Source organism: Carettochelys insculpta, chromosome 2 (genome assembly GCF_033958435.1).
Source record: "Carettochelys insculpta isolate YL-2023 chromosome 2, ASM3395843v1, whole genome shotgun sequence".
NCBI lineage: Eukaryota > Metazoa > Chordata > Testudines > Carettochelyidae > Carettochelys > Carettochelys insculpta.
The window spans coordinates 204,605,310-204,620,924 of NC_134138.1; the positions used below are offsets into that span (position 1 = coordinate 204,605,310).

Below are 15,615 nucleotides of genomic sequence, written 5' to 3' on the forward strand. Positions count from 1 at the left end.
CTAATATAGAATTGGGTGGCTCATGGGATTCACCTTTAGGATACTAACTTGACTTTGATTCTGATCTGCAACTGATGATTGCTATGTGAAGTATTCTAGTAAATAAGTTGGTAGCTTAAGTCCAGTTACCACTGGAAGAGTGTCTACATTGAAATGTTACTGTGCTGATACATCTAACATCCAGTTTCAGAACAGGAAAACAAGAATTGCCTAGATTTTGAATAATTCTGTAGTCCTAAGAATTCTGTTCTGGTCAGGATTGTGTGACAGTACTGTAAGTAAGCATGCATTTGTTGTGCTGTAGTGGTTTGGTGGCTGTTGTCTTCCTCACATCTGCACAAGTGTTAACAAGTCTCTTCCCTCTCGGGTAACTCGTTGCAGCAGCATTTTTCTGCAGTCAGTAGTGAGGCTGTGCATCGGGATATAGAGGCATCATTATAAATGAGTCTGTTGGAGTGTGTGGATTTTTGTCAGGCTTCCTGTGTGGGGTACTTTGCCCACAATCATTTATTGATGCATACAAGCATTTGGCTTTAAGACTGGAAGTGTGCAACAGAGAATAAAGCTGGACTTGTCTTACTGATTCATTATAGTCTTGTATCAGTGTAGTGAAGTCATGATGCACCTGTATCATTAACATCCACAGTATATTCTTGATTTGAAACATATCTTGGACTATTCATAGGAGAAACTAAGTTTGCCTAACTGTGTTAATTCAGTCCTTATCTCCTTCTACATATGAGTTGGCTTTTAAGGGGTCTTGATAATAAAAGAAACTTGTAGACTACGAGAACTAATAGATAAATATGAGCCTCACTTTTAACAGATATTTTCAAATATTCCATGACATTCTAAAGTGATATCCTTGCATATTTTAGGGATGACAGGAGTCACAAATTGGGCAAGTAAAACAGTGATGTTAGGGTGACTGAACTGTGAATTAGTAGAACGAAAAGTTATGACACCAGCGAACTGAACTGTTTTTTCTCCTTTCTTCTAATAAAGACCACTATATTTTCAGACTGTTTCACACACATAGAATAGTGGGTTTCTCAAACAGGCAATTTCTTAATGAAAAGGTGGGTAGGATTGGGAACGTCTTTGGAGAAATTCATGAATCAATGGCCAGTGCATCTTTGGGCAGGGTAAAATGATCCTCCTCACCTTACCACATGCAATTTTACTCACTATTCTAAGTTCCATTTCTGAACACTTTGAAGTTGGTTCGGTAAGGGAAATGAGGTATTTTTTTCAGAAAGCCTTTTACTTTTCAACACTGTGGTTCATACTCCTCAGAGAAAGGGCGGGGGTAAGCAATTTATAGGGGTCAAAATATATGTTATGTGTTAATCTTGACAACAGAATGTCAGTTGCAAGGTGTGTGGATTCTATCTAATCTATCTATCTATCAAATACTGTTCATTAAAAGAAACTCATGACTACTTGAAGCATTTTGGAAGAATTTTTAAGTATGATGGTGGATGAAAAATATCATGAAAATACGATGTATGATGCTTTATAGTACCTTAATATATAGTAAATAGAACATGGGTAAATTTAAGATTGAAGGCTATGTATTGCTGCAGCTCCATGCATGAGTGCGACGTTATATGACTCCTAAGCATTGAGTGAGATCCACTTTAGGAAGCTGTCTGAATTTACACATTTTTGCAGTTTGATACGTTCAGAAGCAAAAATGTTCATTAATAAGGAAAGTTGTCATCCCAGAAAAAAAAGCAAAGTGCAGTTTTTGTATTTAGTTCTTGTTTGGATGATAGGGTTTGATTGAATTTTTGCTGCAGCAAACTTACCCTCTTTACAGGTGTATTCTTGGCAATGTCTCACAGGAATGAGGAAAATGGAACATTTCTCTTTTGGTGCTATCACTTAAAATGCCTCCTCTGTGCAAACATAAATATCTTCTTTAAAATTTATCTCAGTATTTCAATCACTTGTTTTTGGCCTGAACCAGCTACAGGTCACTGATGCTCAGTGATCATACAAAGGCCCCAATAAAGTGCACTGATTTTGGGGTGCATATTCTCATCCTTGACATTTCCTTGAATATGCATATTCCTCTCTTATTTATGTGCAGAATGAATATATGAGCTTGTAAGCAAAATGCAACAGTCTCTTCTGGGAGCACTTAATATAGCAGGGCACTATTCCTGATTGTTTTGTAGCAGTGGGTTGGCCCAAACAGATTGGCTATGCCTACACTACAGCAATCTGTTGACAGAAGTTATTGTTGGAAGATACCTTCCAACAAAACTTCTGTCGACACATTGAGGCCACACACGAAAGTGGATTGCTCTGTCGACAGACAGTGGCCAGACTGCCCAGTTGTTCTCTAAACAGAACGGCCAACCATGAGCACAGCAGGCAGGGCTGCCCGGTGACCTGGAAGACCTGTCTGTTGACAGAGGGCCCCCTGGAGTATCCACACTCGCAATTTGTTGACATATTTTGTCAACAGAGGAGTTCTGCCTCCTCTGGGAATGGCAGAATGCTGCCAACAGAAGTGCCTCATTCTGTCATTTTACTGTTTACAGAACATATTGTAATGTGGACGTTCTGCGGGTTTTGTCACAAAACTCTTCAGTGTAGATGTAGCCATAGCTTGCGTCTCCATTACGAGATAAAATCAAATTTAAAGGAGTTAGCTTGATATTAAAACATCACTGTCTTTACTGTAAGTACCATTAGCTCAATTTATTGCACCCTAGTACCAATAGCAAAATGTTGATGTTATGGGATGGGTATAGTGTCAATTTAAAATTTAAAATTTCAAGTAAAAGCCAGTGTGGAAGTACCATGTTCTTAATTCAATTTTTTTAGCTTCCAGAAGTGTCCTGTATGTGTCCCACAAAGCTACACGGTGACTGTCCATGTACGGCCACTTCCTTCTCTGCTACTTTCCATCCAGGTGCACAGGAAGAAGGTCACAGGAAGCCTGCAAATTTTTGATTGAATTAGAATTAGAATTTTAATTCAGCAGTACACAGCCTTGCAAATATAAAGGGCACCCCATAATGAAAAACTTCCTTTGCCCATCGCATTGCACCACATCGGTAGCCATCGCACTGCCTTCGTAGCCATCTACTGCAATCATGAGCACTCTAGGTAGTGATCTGCCTAGTACTTCTCTGGCTTACAAGAGAGCCCCAGCATGGACCCATCAGGAGATTCTGGATGATCTTGTGATGTGGGGAGACCAATTGGTGTCAAAGAGACTTCGGGTGGCCAAGAGAAATGCGTCAGTCTATGATCAGATGTCATGCGAGATGACCTCTAGAGGTTGCTCCTGGAACTCTATGCAATGCTGGGTGAAGGTGAAAGAATGCCAGCAAGTCTATCAAAAAGTCTGGGAAGCCAACCAGCAGTCAGGGGCAGCTCCACAGACCTGCTGCTACTATGAACAGCTGTACATGCGGATGGGGAACGACCCCCACCATGTAGCCCGGTCTTAATTACAACACTTGTGGAGGCCCTGGTCTGGAGTTCAGGGTGAGCCGAGAGGAGCTGGGTGACCTGGAGGAAGAGGCCAATGGAGAGAAGGAAGGGGGCAATGAGCAGAGGACCAAGGAGGTTCTTCCTGACAGCCCAAAGCTCTTCATCGTAGATCTGGAACTGGTCCCCTCCATGCCGGTCCCCTCCAGGACCGTCCCTAAGCCCCCCTGGACCAAGCTGTTTGGGTGACTATTTATTCTGCATGGTAGAAGTGGGTTGTGGATGGGTATAGGTTTTGATATGGGTACAGTTTTGCTATGGATCTGTGCCCCACAAAACATCGTGTTTAATGTTTCTTGGGATGGAGCACTTCTCCTTATTGGACTTCTCCTTAGAGGCCTCATCCAGGCACGCTTGTATTTTTTTCACAAGGTTCTTGGGCAGGCCTGACTTGTTGCAGCTTCCATGGTAGCACATCTTGCCATGCCGGGCAACCAGATAGTAATCTGGTGTCATGGCACCACATAGCATTTTAGCAAATTTTCCAGGCTTGTGGTCACACAGCATGAGCAGATCTTCTTCGTCCACGTCTGTTGATTTTTAGGAGGGTGATGTCTTTTTTGGCAACCTCCAGAAACATGGGAATGTGCATTGGATTTTTTTTTTTTTTTTAAACCATGCTTCCTGCCCTTTTACATTTCCCTGCAGCAGCTGGAAGGTGCTCCATTCCCCTTTTCCCAGCACAGTTTGCTGGCTCTGTGGGTCGTTTCCCCTCCCATGTCCCTTTCCACCTAGCATTTTTTTATTTTATTTTACAGGAATCCTCCGCGCCATGTGGCTGCCGGGCTCTGCGGGGCATCTCCCCTCCTGTCCCCCTCCATTCCTTTCAACCCAGCATTTCTTTTTAATTTTCAGGAATCCCCCATGTCATGTGGCTGCCAGGCTCTGCAGGGTGTGCAGGAGTGGTAGGGAACACAGATCGTTGCGGGGGTTGGGGGAAGGGCTGATGGCACAGATGCCCACTGATACATCCAGGTTCACAGCAGACTTGTGGCACAGGGAACCGGGTGTGTTGTGAAAGGGCTGAAGGCACAACTGACCACAGATGTGCCAAGGTCCACAGTGGACATGTGGCTGACAGAACTAGATGGCTTACGGGAGGGCTGAAGGCACAGCTGCCTGTCACATGCATTCTACTTACTGCAACTTAACTTCCTCCCACCAAGTAAAATCATTCATTCATGAAGACACGGTATGATTTATTGGAATTACGGCAGAGAAGTACATGGGTAGCATGTGTGTTACAGATCATTCATGAAGCTATGTTTTAAAGCATCCCTTATTGCTGCTGCCTCTGGTTACTGGTGAATGGTTGTGTAGGTGGCTGTAAGCCCTGCCTGTGGCCTCAGCTTCAGAATTCCAGAAGGATGGGAGAGTCTCTCACTTGGCTTCACAAATGTTGAAAATAGTGCATGCTGTAATCACAGTGAGGACATTAGTTTCAGAATGGTCCAAATGGGTCAATAAGCATCTGAACCTCACTTTTAAATGCCTAAAGGCACATTCAACCACCATTCTGCACCTGCTGAGTCTCTGATTTAAAGTTTTCCTTGCTGGGGACCAGGGCTCTTGTGTAGGGCTTCATGAGGCAAGAGAGCAGAGGGTAAGCAGGGTCGCTCAGTATTGCAGTAGGAATCTCCACATTGACAATTGTGATTTTCTGGTCTGGGAAAATAGTTCCATCCAGGAGCTTTCTGTTTAGCCCAGAATTTCAGAAGATTCACATGTTGTGAAGCCTCCCTGATCATCCAGTGTTGATGTTGGTGAAATGACCTTTGTGATCTATCAGCCCCAGCAGCACCATTGAGAAGTATCCTTTTCGGTTTATATACTCAGAAGCCAGGTGATCCGTGGCCATGATGGGGACGTGTGTGCAATCTATTGCCCCACCACAGTTAGGAAACCCCTGGGTGGCAAAGCCATCCAGTATTGCCTGTACATCTCCCAGGGTCACAGTCTTCCTAAAGAGAAACGGACAGATTGCATGGGCCACCTGCATCACCGCTTACCCCACTGTAGATCTGCCAAACCCGAACTGATTTGCCTCTGACCAGTAACTGTCAGGCCCTCCAAACTTCCACAGAGCAATTGCCACTCGCTTATAAACTGCTAAAGCTGGCCTCCTTCTTGTGTTTCTGCGATTTAGGGCTGAGGCCAGCACATCACAAAGTTCCATAAAAGTAGACTTACACATGTGAAAGTTCTGAAGCCACTGCTGGTCATCCCAGGACTCCAAAATGATGTGATCCCACCAGTGTGTGCTGGTCTCACAAGTCCAAAACTGCCACTCCACTGTCACCAATGCATCCAGGGCAGCCAGCAGCTGAGAGTTTTTGGACCGCAGTTGTGAGTTTTGCTCTTCAAAACCATGTCGTCGTCATCATCATTACGATACTGAACCATCACTGAACTTTGTAATTGAAGGCAAAATTGAGTAACAGCCTGTGGTTGCCGAAACGATGTGTGCTGTGAGTTGAAGCATTTGGGGATCCATGCTTGCGCTGGTGGAGAAAATGCCACAGGAAATGGTGGAATCTTCAATTTGTTTTTGCGTGGTTATTGGGTGCTCTGAATTCTGGGACAGTGCTTTTCATTCTGGGATTCAAACATGAAACACCCACAAGCAACCCGGGCTAAGGCACGGTGAGATAGATACCCACAATGGACTGCTCACATTGTCGAACTTGCAAAGGGCAATGGGGATGCAGAAACTCGACATGGAAAAATGGTGGGTCAAATTTCAAGAAGCTTTGTGGACACTTATATTCGAATTCATAAGAACAAGGTTAAAAAAATCAAATTTATCTCATTGTCTAGATGCAGCCATACTGTAGGTTGTGTATATAACCTACTCTCAGTAGTAGACCAGAGCTGCCTAAGTGGGCCTGTTTGCTTCCCTTGTTGTATAATCTGAGTCTTAATATAGAAACTGGGGTCATTTTATTGAAATGTTAAAAACTTGAAGTTTGAACATCAGAAATACTGACTTGGACATTTTTATGAACTAGTTATAACCCAGACCATTGGTCACACACAGTAGATGAGTAATATTGTCCCACACTTTTTTTTTTAAGATGAACAGCTATGCTACTTTGGACAGTCACACTATTAGAAGGTTTAGTTTGCTTAGAAGTATCCAAGGAGTAATAATGCAACTCCCTTTCTATACTTGTGACTGAATAGCACTTCATCTGCCCTAAAGCTTAAGCAATCCCAGTATTCACAGCATTTGGACTATGGTATGTGGTTGCTATTTGTCCTTGTAACTAAGAATAGCTTACAGCCCAGGAACAAATTCCCTAGCTGTAACTTCTGGATGTGAAAAATCAGCCACTGGAAATTGCTTTTTATTGAAATTTGCTAATTGATCACCATTTTTCAGTTTCCCTGGCAGCATGACACTACATCCTGCTGCAAGGGCACTGACTCTTGGGTTTATTCATTGTGAGTATGGCCCTAACAAATTCACAGCTATGAAGAATGAATCACAGACTGTGAAATCTGGTCTACCTCTGTGAAATCTGGTTATTGTGTGCTTTATCCTGTACTGTACAAATATCTCAGATGGCTTTTCTCAAATTGGTCGGTGCTCCTGACACAAGAGAGTTGCAGGGAAGTTATAAGTTTTTATTTTAGAGGAGTTGCTATATTCCCACCCTTATGTTTGTACTGTCTTCAGAGCTGGGCTAGGCAATACCATACCATACCATCCTTACTTCTGTGCTGCTGCTTGCAGCGGTTCTGCCTTCAGAAGGGAGCTGGTGACTAGCAGCGGCTGCTGTCCAGTTGCCCAGCTGTGAAGGAAGTGCCATTGCCAACGACATTGCAGAAGTAAGGATAGTGGTACAGCACGACATCCCCCTGCCAAACCCCCACCCACCCACAACTCCTTTGTGGGTCTGGACCCCAACAATTATACCACAGTGAAATTTCAGATATTAACTAGGTTAAATTACTAAATTTGGAATTTTAAAAATCCTGTGACTATGAAATTGATCAAAATGACATATGAATTTGGTAGCCCCTGCTTAAGAGCACTGCTGTTATAAACCAGAGTTTGCATTCTAGATTCATAGCTATTGTAGGAAACTTCGCTTCACTTGCGGAGTGGGTAACTTGTCAGATCCAATCGACAGGCCTCATTTACTAACCCCTAATTAAATTTGTAGTGAAAGGCTGAAGAGAAGAATAGGTAGTATGGGCAAGTTAGTACCACCCAGTCCTTGTCACATTCTCCCCTCACGTATGGCAAGGCCCCTTCCTGAGAATTGCTACCTATTTTCAAATGGTCATCCTCCTCTTAGCCTGTTTGAAAACTTGCCTTTGAGCAAAGAAGCAGTAAGCTCTATCCCATCTCCCTCACTGCTTCTTCATGGACTGAGGTGGAATACAGGACCTTCTGCTGAAACAGGCACCTTATTAAGAGACAATGAGCTAAGATTCAAGATCCTTTATAGGCAAGCAAGATTCATAGATTTCAAGGTCAGAAGGGACCACAGTTAATCATAGACATTTCTGCCAGCCAACTCAGGTCATCCTGGTGCAGTGTTCTATACCTGCTTCACCAAACTCCCAAAGATACACCAGACCCTGCTACATCTAGTTGTTTGGTTTTTGAGAGAGTGCTATTTAAGAAGTAATGGTGAAATTTGCAAAATTTAGATGTAAATATTTACGTGTATATGGAATCCATTAGCTGAAAGGTGGTCCTGTTACATTCAGAAATCTACATTGTGTATCTACACTATATCTTCTAGTTGCATAAATTAAGAATTACAGTTTGTTGTCTTCTCTCTTCAGCGTCTACTTGTGCACCAATACAATGTGTTGAAGATGTGGAGAAGAACCTCACAAAGTTATATTTGACTTCTTCTGGGGCAGTCTACAAAAAAACCACTCCTTCACAAAATGACAAACTTCTCTGCAATGCTACAGTTCCTACTCTCTCAAGAGATGTCAAAATGCTGTCTGAACGGGCAAATCTCCAGCCATGGACAGATGAGAGAACCATCCCGATTGGTGTCGCAACTTGTCATGCACAAAACTCCTATGGAAAGAGCTCTCTAGAAGATAATTCATGGGTATTCCCAAGCCCTCCAAAACCTAGCGAGACAATGTTTTGGGAAACAAAAAATAAATCATCGTCAAGCTTTCCAATAGAGTACATGGATCAGTGTAATCAAAACTGCCTGCACAAGAGTTAAGCAGTTTTTGAGAGAAACGGGCTGGTTCTGAATAGGCAGCTGAGAGCTAAAAATGTTTAAAGAGAAAAGTGGTGAGCTAAAAGGTGAAGGTGATGTCTTTTCTCGTTCCCGGAGAGGAGCCTAGCTTGCTGCTGTAAATCAGGAGTAAGTCAAAGGAGCTATACTGGTAATACAGGTCCTAAATGCTCATCCCACTTATACTGAAGATTACACATATTTGCAAATATTACACAGACTGAATATTTGATTCTTAGGCTATATCAAAATAATCCAGCTCTGCATTTCAATTTGCTGTATGTACATAACACTGCTCATGAAGGCATTCGGTATCCTGCGTTAGAAACTTCTAAAAGCTGTGAGCTTACCTCTGACAGAAGTGTCTTTCAGATTTAGAACTCTCAGGTAAAGAATGGAATTGCAATGCTATTTTCCCCCCCTCTGGTTCAGGAACAGTCATTGGATTTAGAAGGTGTGAAATATGGCAGGAAGAAAAGGTGAGACTTACAGGGTTTTTTTCCCTAAATCATGTTTATGCAACATGGAACAAACCAAAACAGCTAGGATACGCTGTTTGGACTGCACCTTAACTTTGGCCTTATTGTAAGTATTTAAAGGTCACAAACAAAACAGAAAGCTGTAATTTATGGACATAGTTTTTGGTTTTTTTCCACTTACATAAAAGAAATGAATTGTATTCTGTCCACATTGGTACCTGGTGTAGAAGTACCCTAACCAGTGATTTTTGTGTGGTCCTTATTTGTACATCACCAAAATCTTCACTTTAAATGTATGGTTCCTATGGCCATTGTCTTTTTGCCTTTTTTCTTTCTTTCTTTATTTTGGGTGGGGGTGGAATGTGGGGGGTGCGCAGAGTGTCAGGGTGTCACTAGAACATTCAGAAGCCTTAATTTGCACAACTCAGATGTGTATTAGTGTGAAATATGATTGTGCCATATCAATTGGGTTTTCAGTCTGTTGCGTAGAAAACTAAAATGTTCCAATTTATAGCTTCCAGCTTTATATGGTTGTATCCATATATTGATGTACGTGGGTAACTGATAAAAAGACCTGTTACTCTTTACCTAAGTAGCATCTAGGCAGTTACAAGTTTTGCTATTCTTTAGAGCAGTTTTAGAGTTGTTTGGCTTCATGCCCCAGGTTTAAAGTGAAATAATTGGAATGTACAATACTTAAGAGGAAATGCTATAATGGCATTTCATATTCTTCTTGAATATAACATTTAATTAGTAGCAAAAGGATTAGTACTAGTAATTTTGTTTCCTGTATACACTGAATAAGCATCTGAATTGACTAATCAACCTTAAAGCCAATGTAAAGGAAAATGGATTTCACAACAGTTAAGCAGTAATTTTTTTTTAAAGTGCCAGTAACTTCTGTCAGAAAGTTTGACACTCTAATGCAGCCATATCAAAAGTGCAATTGGAAGGTAGATACTAGGTAACCTGTGGATCTTTTTCCCCCACTCCCACCCGTGCATTTAGGGGTTCGCTTGATAGCCATCTCCTTTTAATGTATTGGAGTTTTATCTATCGTGAAGTCAAAAGAATATCTTTGATACCATCTACTGTATTGTGAACAGCATATGTAAATAATATGCCTACCATTCATCAGATTTGTTTTGATCTTTTCTGTTATCTTGCTCACGTATATTGGCTTGTCTGTGATTAATGGAAATGGTGTCAGATGCTGGAATTTATTCTGACCAATGAACACAGCTGACTCAAGGGAGTACAAGCTCTTCCAAAGTAATAGAACAAACCCCAATATGCATAAAACAAATCCAAGTCACTAGGCGTTAGCTGATAGAACCAACTGCCTGTGTAATAACAAAGCAGCAGAAACTATTTCTCCTGTGGCTGCGGAGACTGTGTTATATCTAGTTCTAATATAATGTACTGGGTTTACTCCCAAGCTTACATAAGATTTTGGCCCTTTTGGTAAGTTTAATGTATTCAGCAGACATCAAACTGAGATGACATTTGGAATTATGCAAGGAAGGAATCCTTGTGTGTAAAATTTTAAATAAATTTATTTTTGTTTGAAATGGGCTTTACTGATAAATCTCCTTAGGCTTTGGCAACCATAGTTGTTTCCTTTGTTGCTGTGGAAATTCCTTATTCTCAGGTTGTGTGCAAAGCAGATAAGAATTTGAATCTGCCCATAGATCAGTGAAAATGTAAAAGATTAAATTCAAAGTTTGCTTCTTAGCCCTTAGGAACAATGTACACATCCACAGATTCCTCTAACATGCGGAGGTGGAGTTTTCTCCTTCTAAGCACATGAAGGTAGCAGGGCCTGGCTGCCTTTAGGCATAGCACATTCCTGTATATTCTCCTCCTTCCAAAAGTGCCCCTTTCCAATCTTGTTCTAATCTTCACCTTTTGTAAACAGCCAGGCTGCACTTCAGCATGAAGCTGCTGTGTTCTGCATGCACGGACATCCCTGTGCTTTGGCCTCTGCTACAGGTAGGTGCAGGTGGAGAGGTGAGCAAGGGGAAACAACACTCATGGAGAGGCACTGCTGGATTCTGACTGATGTCATGGGGTGGGCCTTGCTGTAAGTGTGGCTTCCAGTGTACTAATAGAAACAAGCAGACATACCATAATCCTTGAAAGGGACACCCCATCTTTGGCGCCATTAGGGAATAGGCCCATTTCTGAAGTGGGAATGCATTTGTTTGATTTAAAATCAAATCTTCACTAAGAGTAATTTAAATCATGCTTTTTGTGGCTCAGAATTTTTTCCATTTCCAAAAATCAAAAATTCCTCTTGTATATGCTCACAAGTTGCATGCTCGTGATATAAGTAGTAAAGAATGGCTGCAGTTTGTTGGTGTAAGAAAAATAAAAAATTGGTCCAGTTGATCAATGTGTAAGTGGGGATAGAAAATAAAAATTCCCATGAGACAAAAGTGTTAAAATGTCATGACCCACGTGAACTGGCCGTGACTGGATCACAGCCCTGCTCATTCTTGAAGGAAGAATTAGGAAAAAATTACAGAATATTGAACTTTTCTAGAAAAATGTGGTTAGTAGTCTGGCACAAACATGGTTTGTTGCTTTTTCATATCAAGAAAGAATAAAAAAAGTTGACTGCATACCAAATAGCTGGAAAGCCACTTCCCAGTGTTTTTTCCACTAAGCATGAACACTGGCATAGTATAAACTTAGAGGCATTGTCCATTATAATACAGAAGGTAGTAATGATTTCAGGAAGTTGACCTAAGTGACTTTGTGGTTTTCTCCTCCTTTGTTGCTGTGTGAAATACCCAGGCCAAGGAGAGAAGAAAAGTGAAGAATCAAAACTAGCTTTCTCTAACGGCTGTAAATATTGTTTTGTTTTTTTTCCATCATCTTCTGGTTACTGTAAACTTGGTAGTGGTTATAATTAAGGTTGAAAAAAGTTCTTTGAAGTTTCTCCCTTTTGCACTTTGAAAACAAACACTTTCCCCCATAAAGTGGGGAAAATTATAGTTCTAAGTGCTGATCAGTGTTTGTGTGATGGTTTTACAGAGCTTTGATGAAAACTACTGTTCTTCTGTAGGTCTCGTAAATTTAACTGTGCAGTGAAACACCTGTTAAGTTGATTATGGATTTGGGACAAGCAACATGTGGGTTGTGTGCTAAAAAATAAAGAACTCTATTTTACTGGAGGAAAAATATTTGTCTGTAAATGCAACGGCTCACATTGCTCAAACTAGCCACAGTTGGAAGGTAAATGAACCCCTGCAAACTGAAATATGAGAGGTGACAGTTACGGTTGGGCGAGGGGAGGGAGGAATAAGGGTGCATGCTTACCTCAGGTGGTGATGTGAGCAAGTCAGAGGGGCCCTTAAAGCTGAAAAGGAATCTTGAGTTTATATCCATATGAGACATATCTGGCCTGACTTGTGTCTGAATGTCTTGTCCGTTCTTTCTGCTTTGAGTCTTTAGACGGAAATTGTGAAAGAAAATAGGGGCAGGAGGGCTGTAACATTGTTCGCTGCTTCCACTGCAGCTAGGCAAACTCTAGAGCAGAAAAAGGAGGCCACTATTTCAACCAACCTTAAGTCACATTATTTGCCTCCTTACTTCCTGGTTAGTGGCGATTCACTGTTAAGCGACTGCAGGATGGGGGCAAAGAGCACACTAGAAAAAAACACTTTACATCTGCCTTTATGTTTAAATATTTTAAAATTTTCACCTGCCATTCAAACATCCAGGTCAGACCCCTCTCATTTCAGAAACTGAACAACAGTTATGTTAAACAAGCTTACTTAATGGAATGGGCTCCTGTGTTTGGTAATTCCTTCCAGGGCCAGGAGAAACTGAAGATGTAGACCCTGATGCAGTTAAGGTGGGTCTTCAGTTATGTCATAAGAGCCCACGCTTGGAATAGCTCTGATTGGCTTTGGAGAGGCAGAGTGCAGTATGTGGCCGGTGCTGGCAGTGTAATAGGAGAAAGCCGAGGGAAAATTTTCAAAGGCAAAATTAACAGTGCTGCAGTTACTGATGGGTGGTACCTACTTACTTCTCATGCAGTCCCAACAGGATCTCAACCAGAGCCCTTCCTGCTCTGGGGGCTTGCATCTCTCTGCTGTAAATGTTCAACAGGGGTGCAGCAGTTACCTTTTATTTTAAGATAGCACTGTGACATCTTAAGCACAGTTTTGTAAGTGGAATTAACATGTTGGAAAAGTGTACAACTAAATTGTCCATTGTGAAGGGGGGAATCTGAATCTCCCCCACACTTTTATCTTGAACTTGCTGTAGATGGAAAACCAATGGATATGGCTGCATTGCTGTTTCAGTCCTGTAGGGGGGACATTCTGTGGCTTATTGAAGAGACATAGACAAAAGAAATTCCACAGCATGTACAGCTTTCTCTGCAGATATTTTTGGTGGCTATAGGTCACATTAAACATTATAGAATGCCAGTAAAGCATCCATATTCAGTCAATACTGACCGCACTAGATGCTGCAAACAGTTATATAAATCTGCCAGTTTGTATTTTAACTCATTAGGCCAAGTTTTGAGGAATACTGGACCTGATTCTGATCTGGTACTGATTCAAGTCACCTGAGTTGATGTATTCTAGGCTTACATCAATCAATGTGAGATCAGCATTCGTCTCCATCACTTGAATGCTTTATTGCTGTGGATCTTATTTTTTCCCCCTCACAGACCACATGAAAATTGCTGAGAGTCTCAGCAGAAGACAGTGATCTTTTCAAATGTTTTGTACCATTATCTAGCTATGGTAAGGTACTTTAGATGAAAGTGGTATTTTAAAGAAACGTTAAGCAGGAGTGTGACACTCCCAGTCCACTGGCCAGAGTGCTGGCACAAGCCAGCCTGGGACTCATAGGCTGTGTCTACACTAGCCCCAAACTTTGAAATGGCCACACAAATGGCCATTTTGAAGTTTACTAATGAAGCGCTGAAATACATATTCAGTGCCTCATTAGCATGTGGGCGGCCACGGCACTTCGACATTGATGCGGCTCATCCAGACAGGGCTCCTTTTCGAAAGGCCCCCAGCTACTTCAAAGTCCCCTTATTCCTATGAGCAGATGGCCTGGCAGGGCCTGTCTCTTACTGGCCTCTAAGCCCCACCCATTCCTGCCATTGCCCCATCCTCTTCCTCCCCCAGCTCCTGCTGTTGAAGGGAAGCAGAGTGGAGCACAGCATATGCACTTGCCCAGTGTGCACTTCTACAGCTCCTGCTGCAGAAGGGAGGGTGGGGGCGCAACTGCTGCTGCCACTGTTTGGCACCGACCTCTTTCCTTTCCCTACCCACCCCCAAGATGTGTGCTATGGGAATGAGGGGTCAGGGCTTGGAGGCCAGTAACTAACAGGTCCTCCCCGACCTGTTATAAGTCCCAGCCCAGATTGCACAATTGCTCTGGCTGGGGGTGGCCTGTGGGCTGGGAGTTTGAGACCCCTGCCTTAATGTTTGAATTTTTTTTCCAGCTCTATAAATAAAAGCACACAACTAGTTCCAATATCAGCAGAGGTCTCTCCTGTGCCAGCTGCAATCCTGCATGTCCTAACTCTCCCCCACCCATCGCATCTGAGGCCACCACTTTACCTCATATGTGCATCTACTCCCGGATCCAGACAGCTAAACAGTAAAGCCATATTTGTGAGCCATGAAGTAGGTGGGCTGCTGCACAGACCTGCAGCTAGGAATAAGGGGATTTCAAAGTTCCTGGGGTCCTTTCAAAAAGGAGCCCCATCTGGACAAGCCACACAGGAGCAAAAAATGGCAATTTCGAAGAGCCGTGGCTGGCAGCATGCTAATGAGGTGCTGAATAGCCATTTCAGCACCTCATTAGTAATCTTCAGAATGGCGATTTCAAAGATTTGTGCTAATGTAGACATAGCCAATGTGTATAAATGCAATGTTAATAGAATTCACACAGGTAAATCCTTAGTACTTTGACAATGTAGCAACAAAGCTGAAAGACACAGTCTTACTACAAAGCAGAAATACTCAAATAGTGGTCTCTGGATCACTGGTGATCGGTGAGCTCTGGTAAGGTGGGCTGCAGCTAGTTCCCTCTTAGGATGCAGGCCTGTGTGGCAGCCTACCTAATTTGTGGATCACAAATATGGCTTTACTACCAGCAGACCCTGTTTCACAGTTACTTTCATAAAGCACAGCTATCTTAGTGAATATAGTGACATGATTTCTGAGAGGCTAGGTAAGGCACATTCAAGTACATACAAAATATAATTTAAGATGTAAACATTTTCCAAAGTTCTTGGGCACACATGACCAAGTGGTTTCCATTTCAAGACAGAAGCAACCTATACTTTATGAATAATAACAGAGAGGAAGCTATATGTTATGGTGACAAAACATACTGAACAGGCAACAAATAAATACAAGCATCAC

The 15,615-nt window shown here is 42.2% G+C and overlaps 1 protein-coding gene across 2 annotated transcripts in view; it reads left to right on the top strand.

Annotated features, from left to right (window-relative positions):
• AZI2 (5-azacytidine induced 2) overlaps positions 1–12,394 on the top strand; it is a 64,947-nt gene extending 52,553 nt beyond the window's left edge. For both annotated transcript variants that reach the window (XM_074984413.1, XM_074984412.1), the window contains exon 8: positions 8,311–12,394. In XM_074984413.1, coding sequence (XP_074840514.1) covers positions 8,311–8,714 — 404 coding nt within the window. In that variant the 3' untranslated portion in view covers positions 8,715–12,394. The remainder of the gene's footprint in view (positions 1–8,310) is intronic.
• The last annotated feature ends 3,221 nt before the right edge of the window (positions 12,395–15,615 follow it).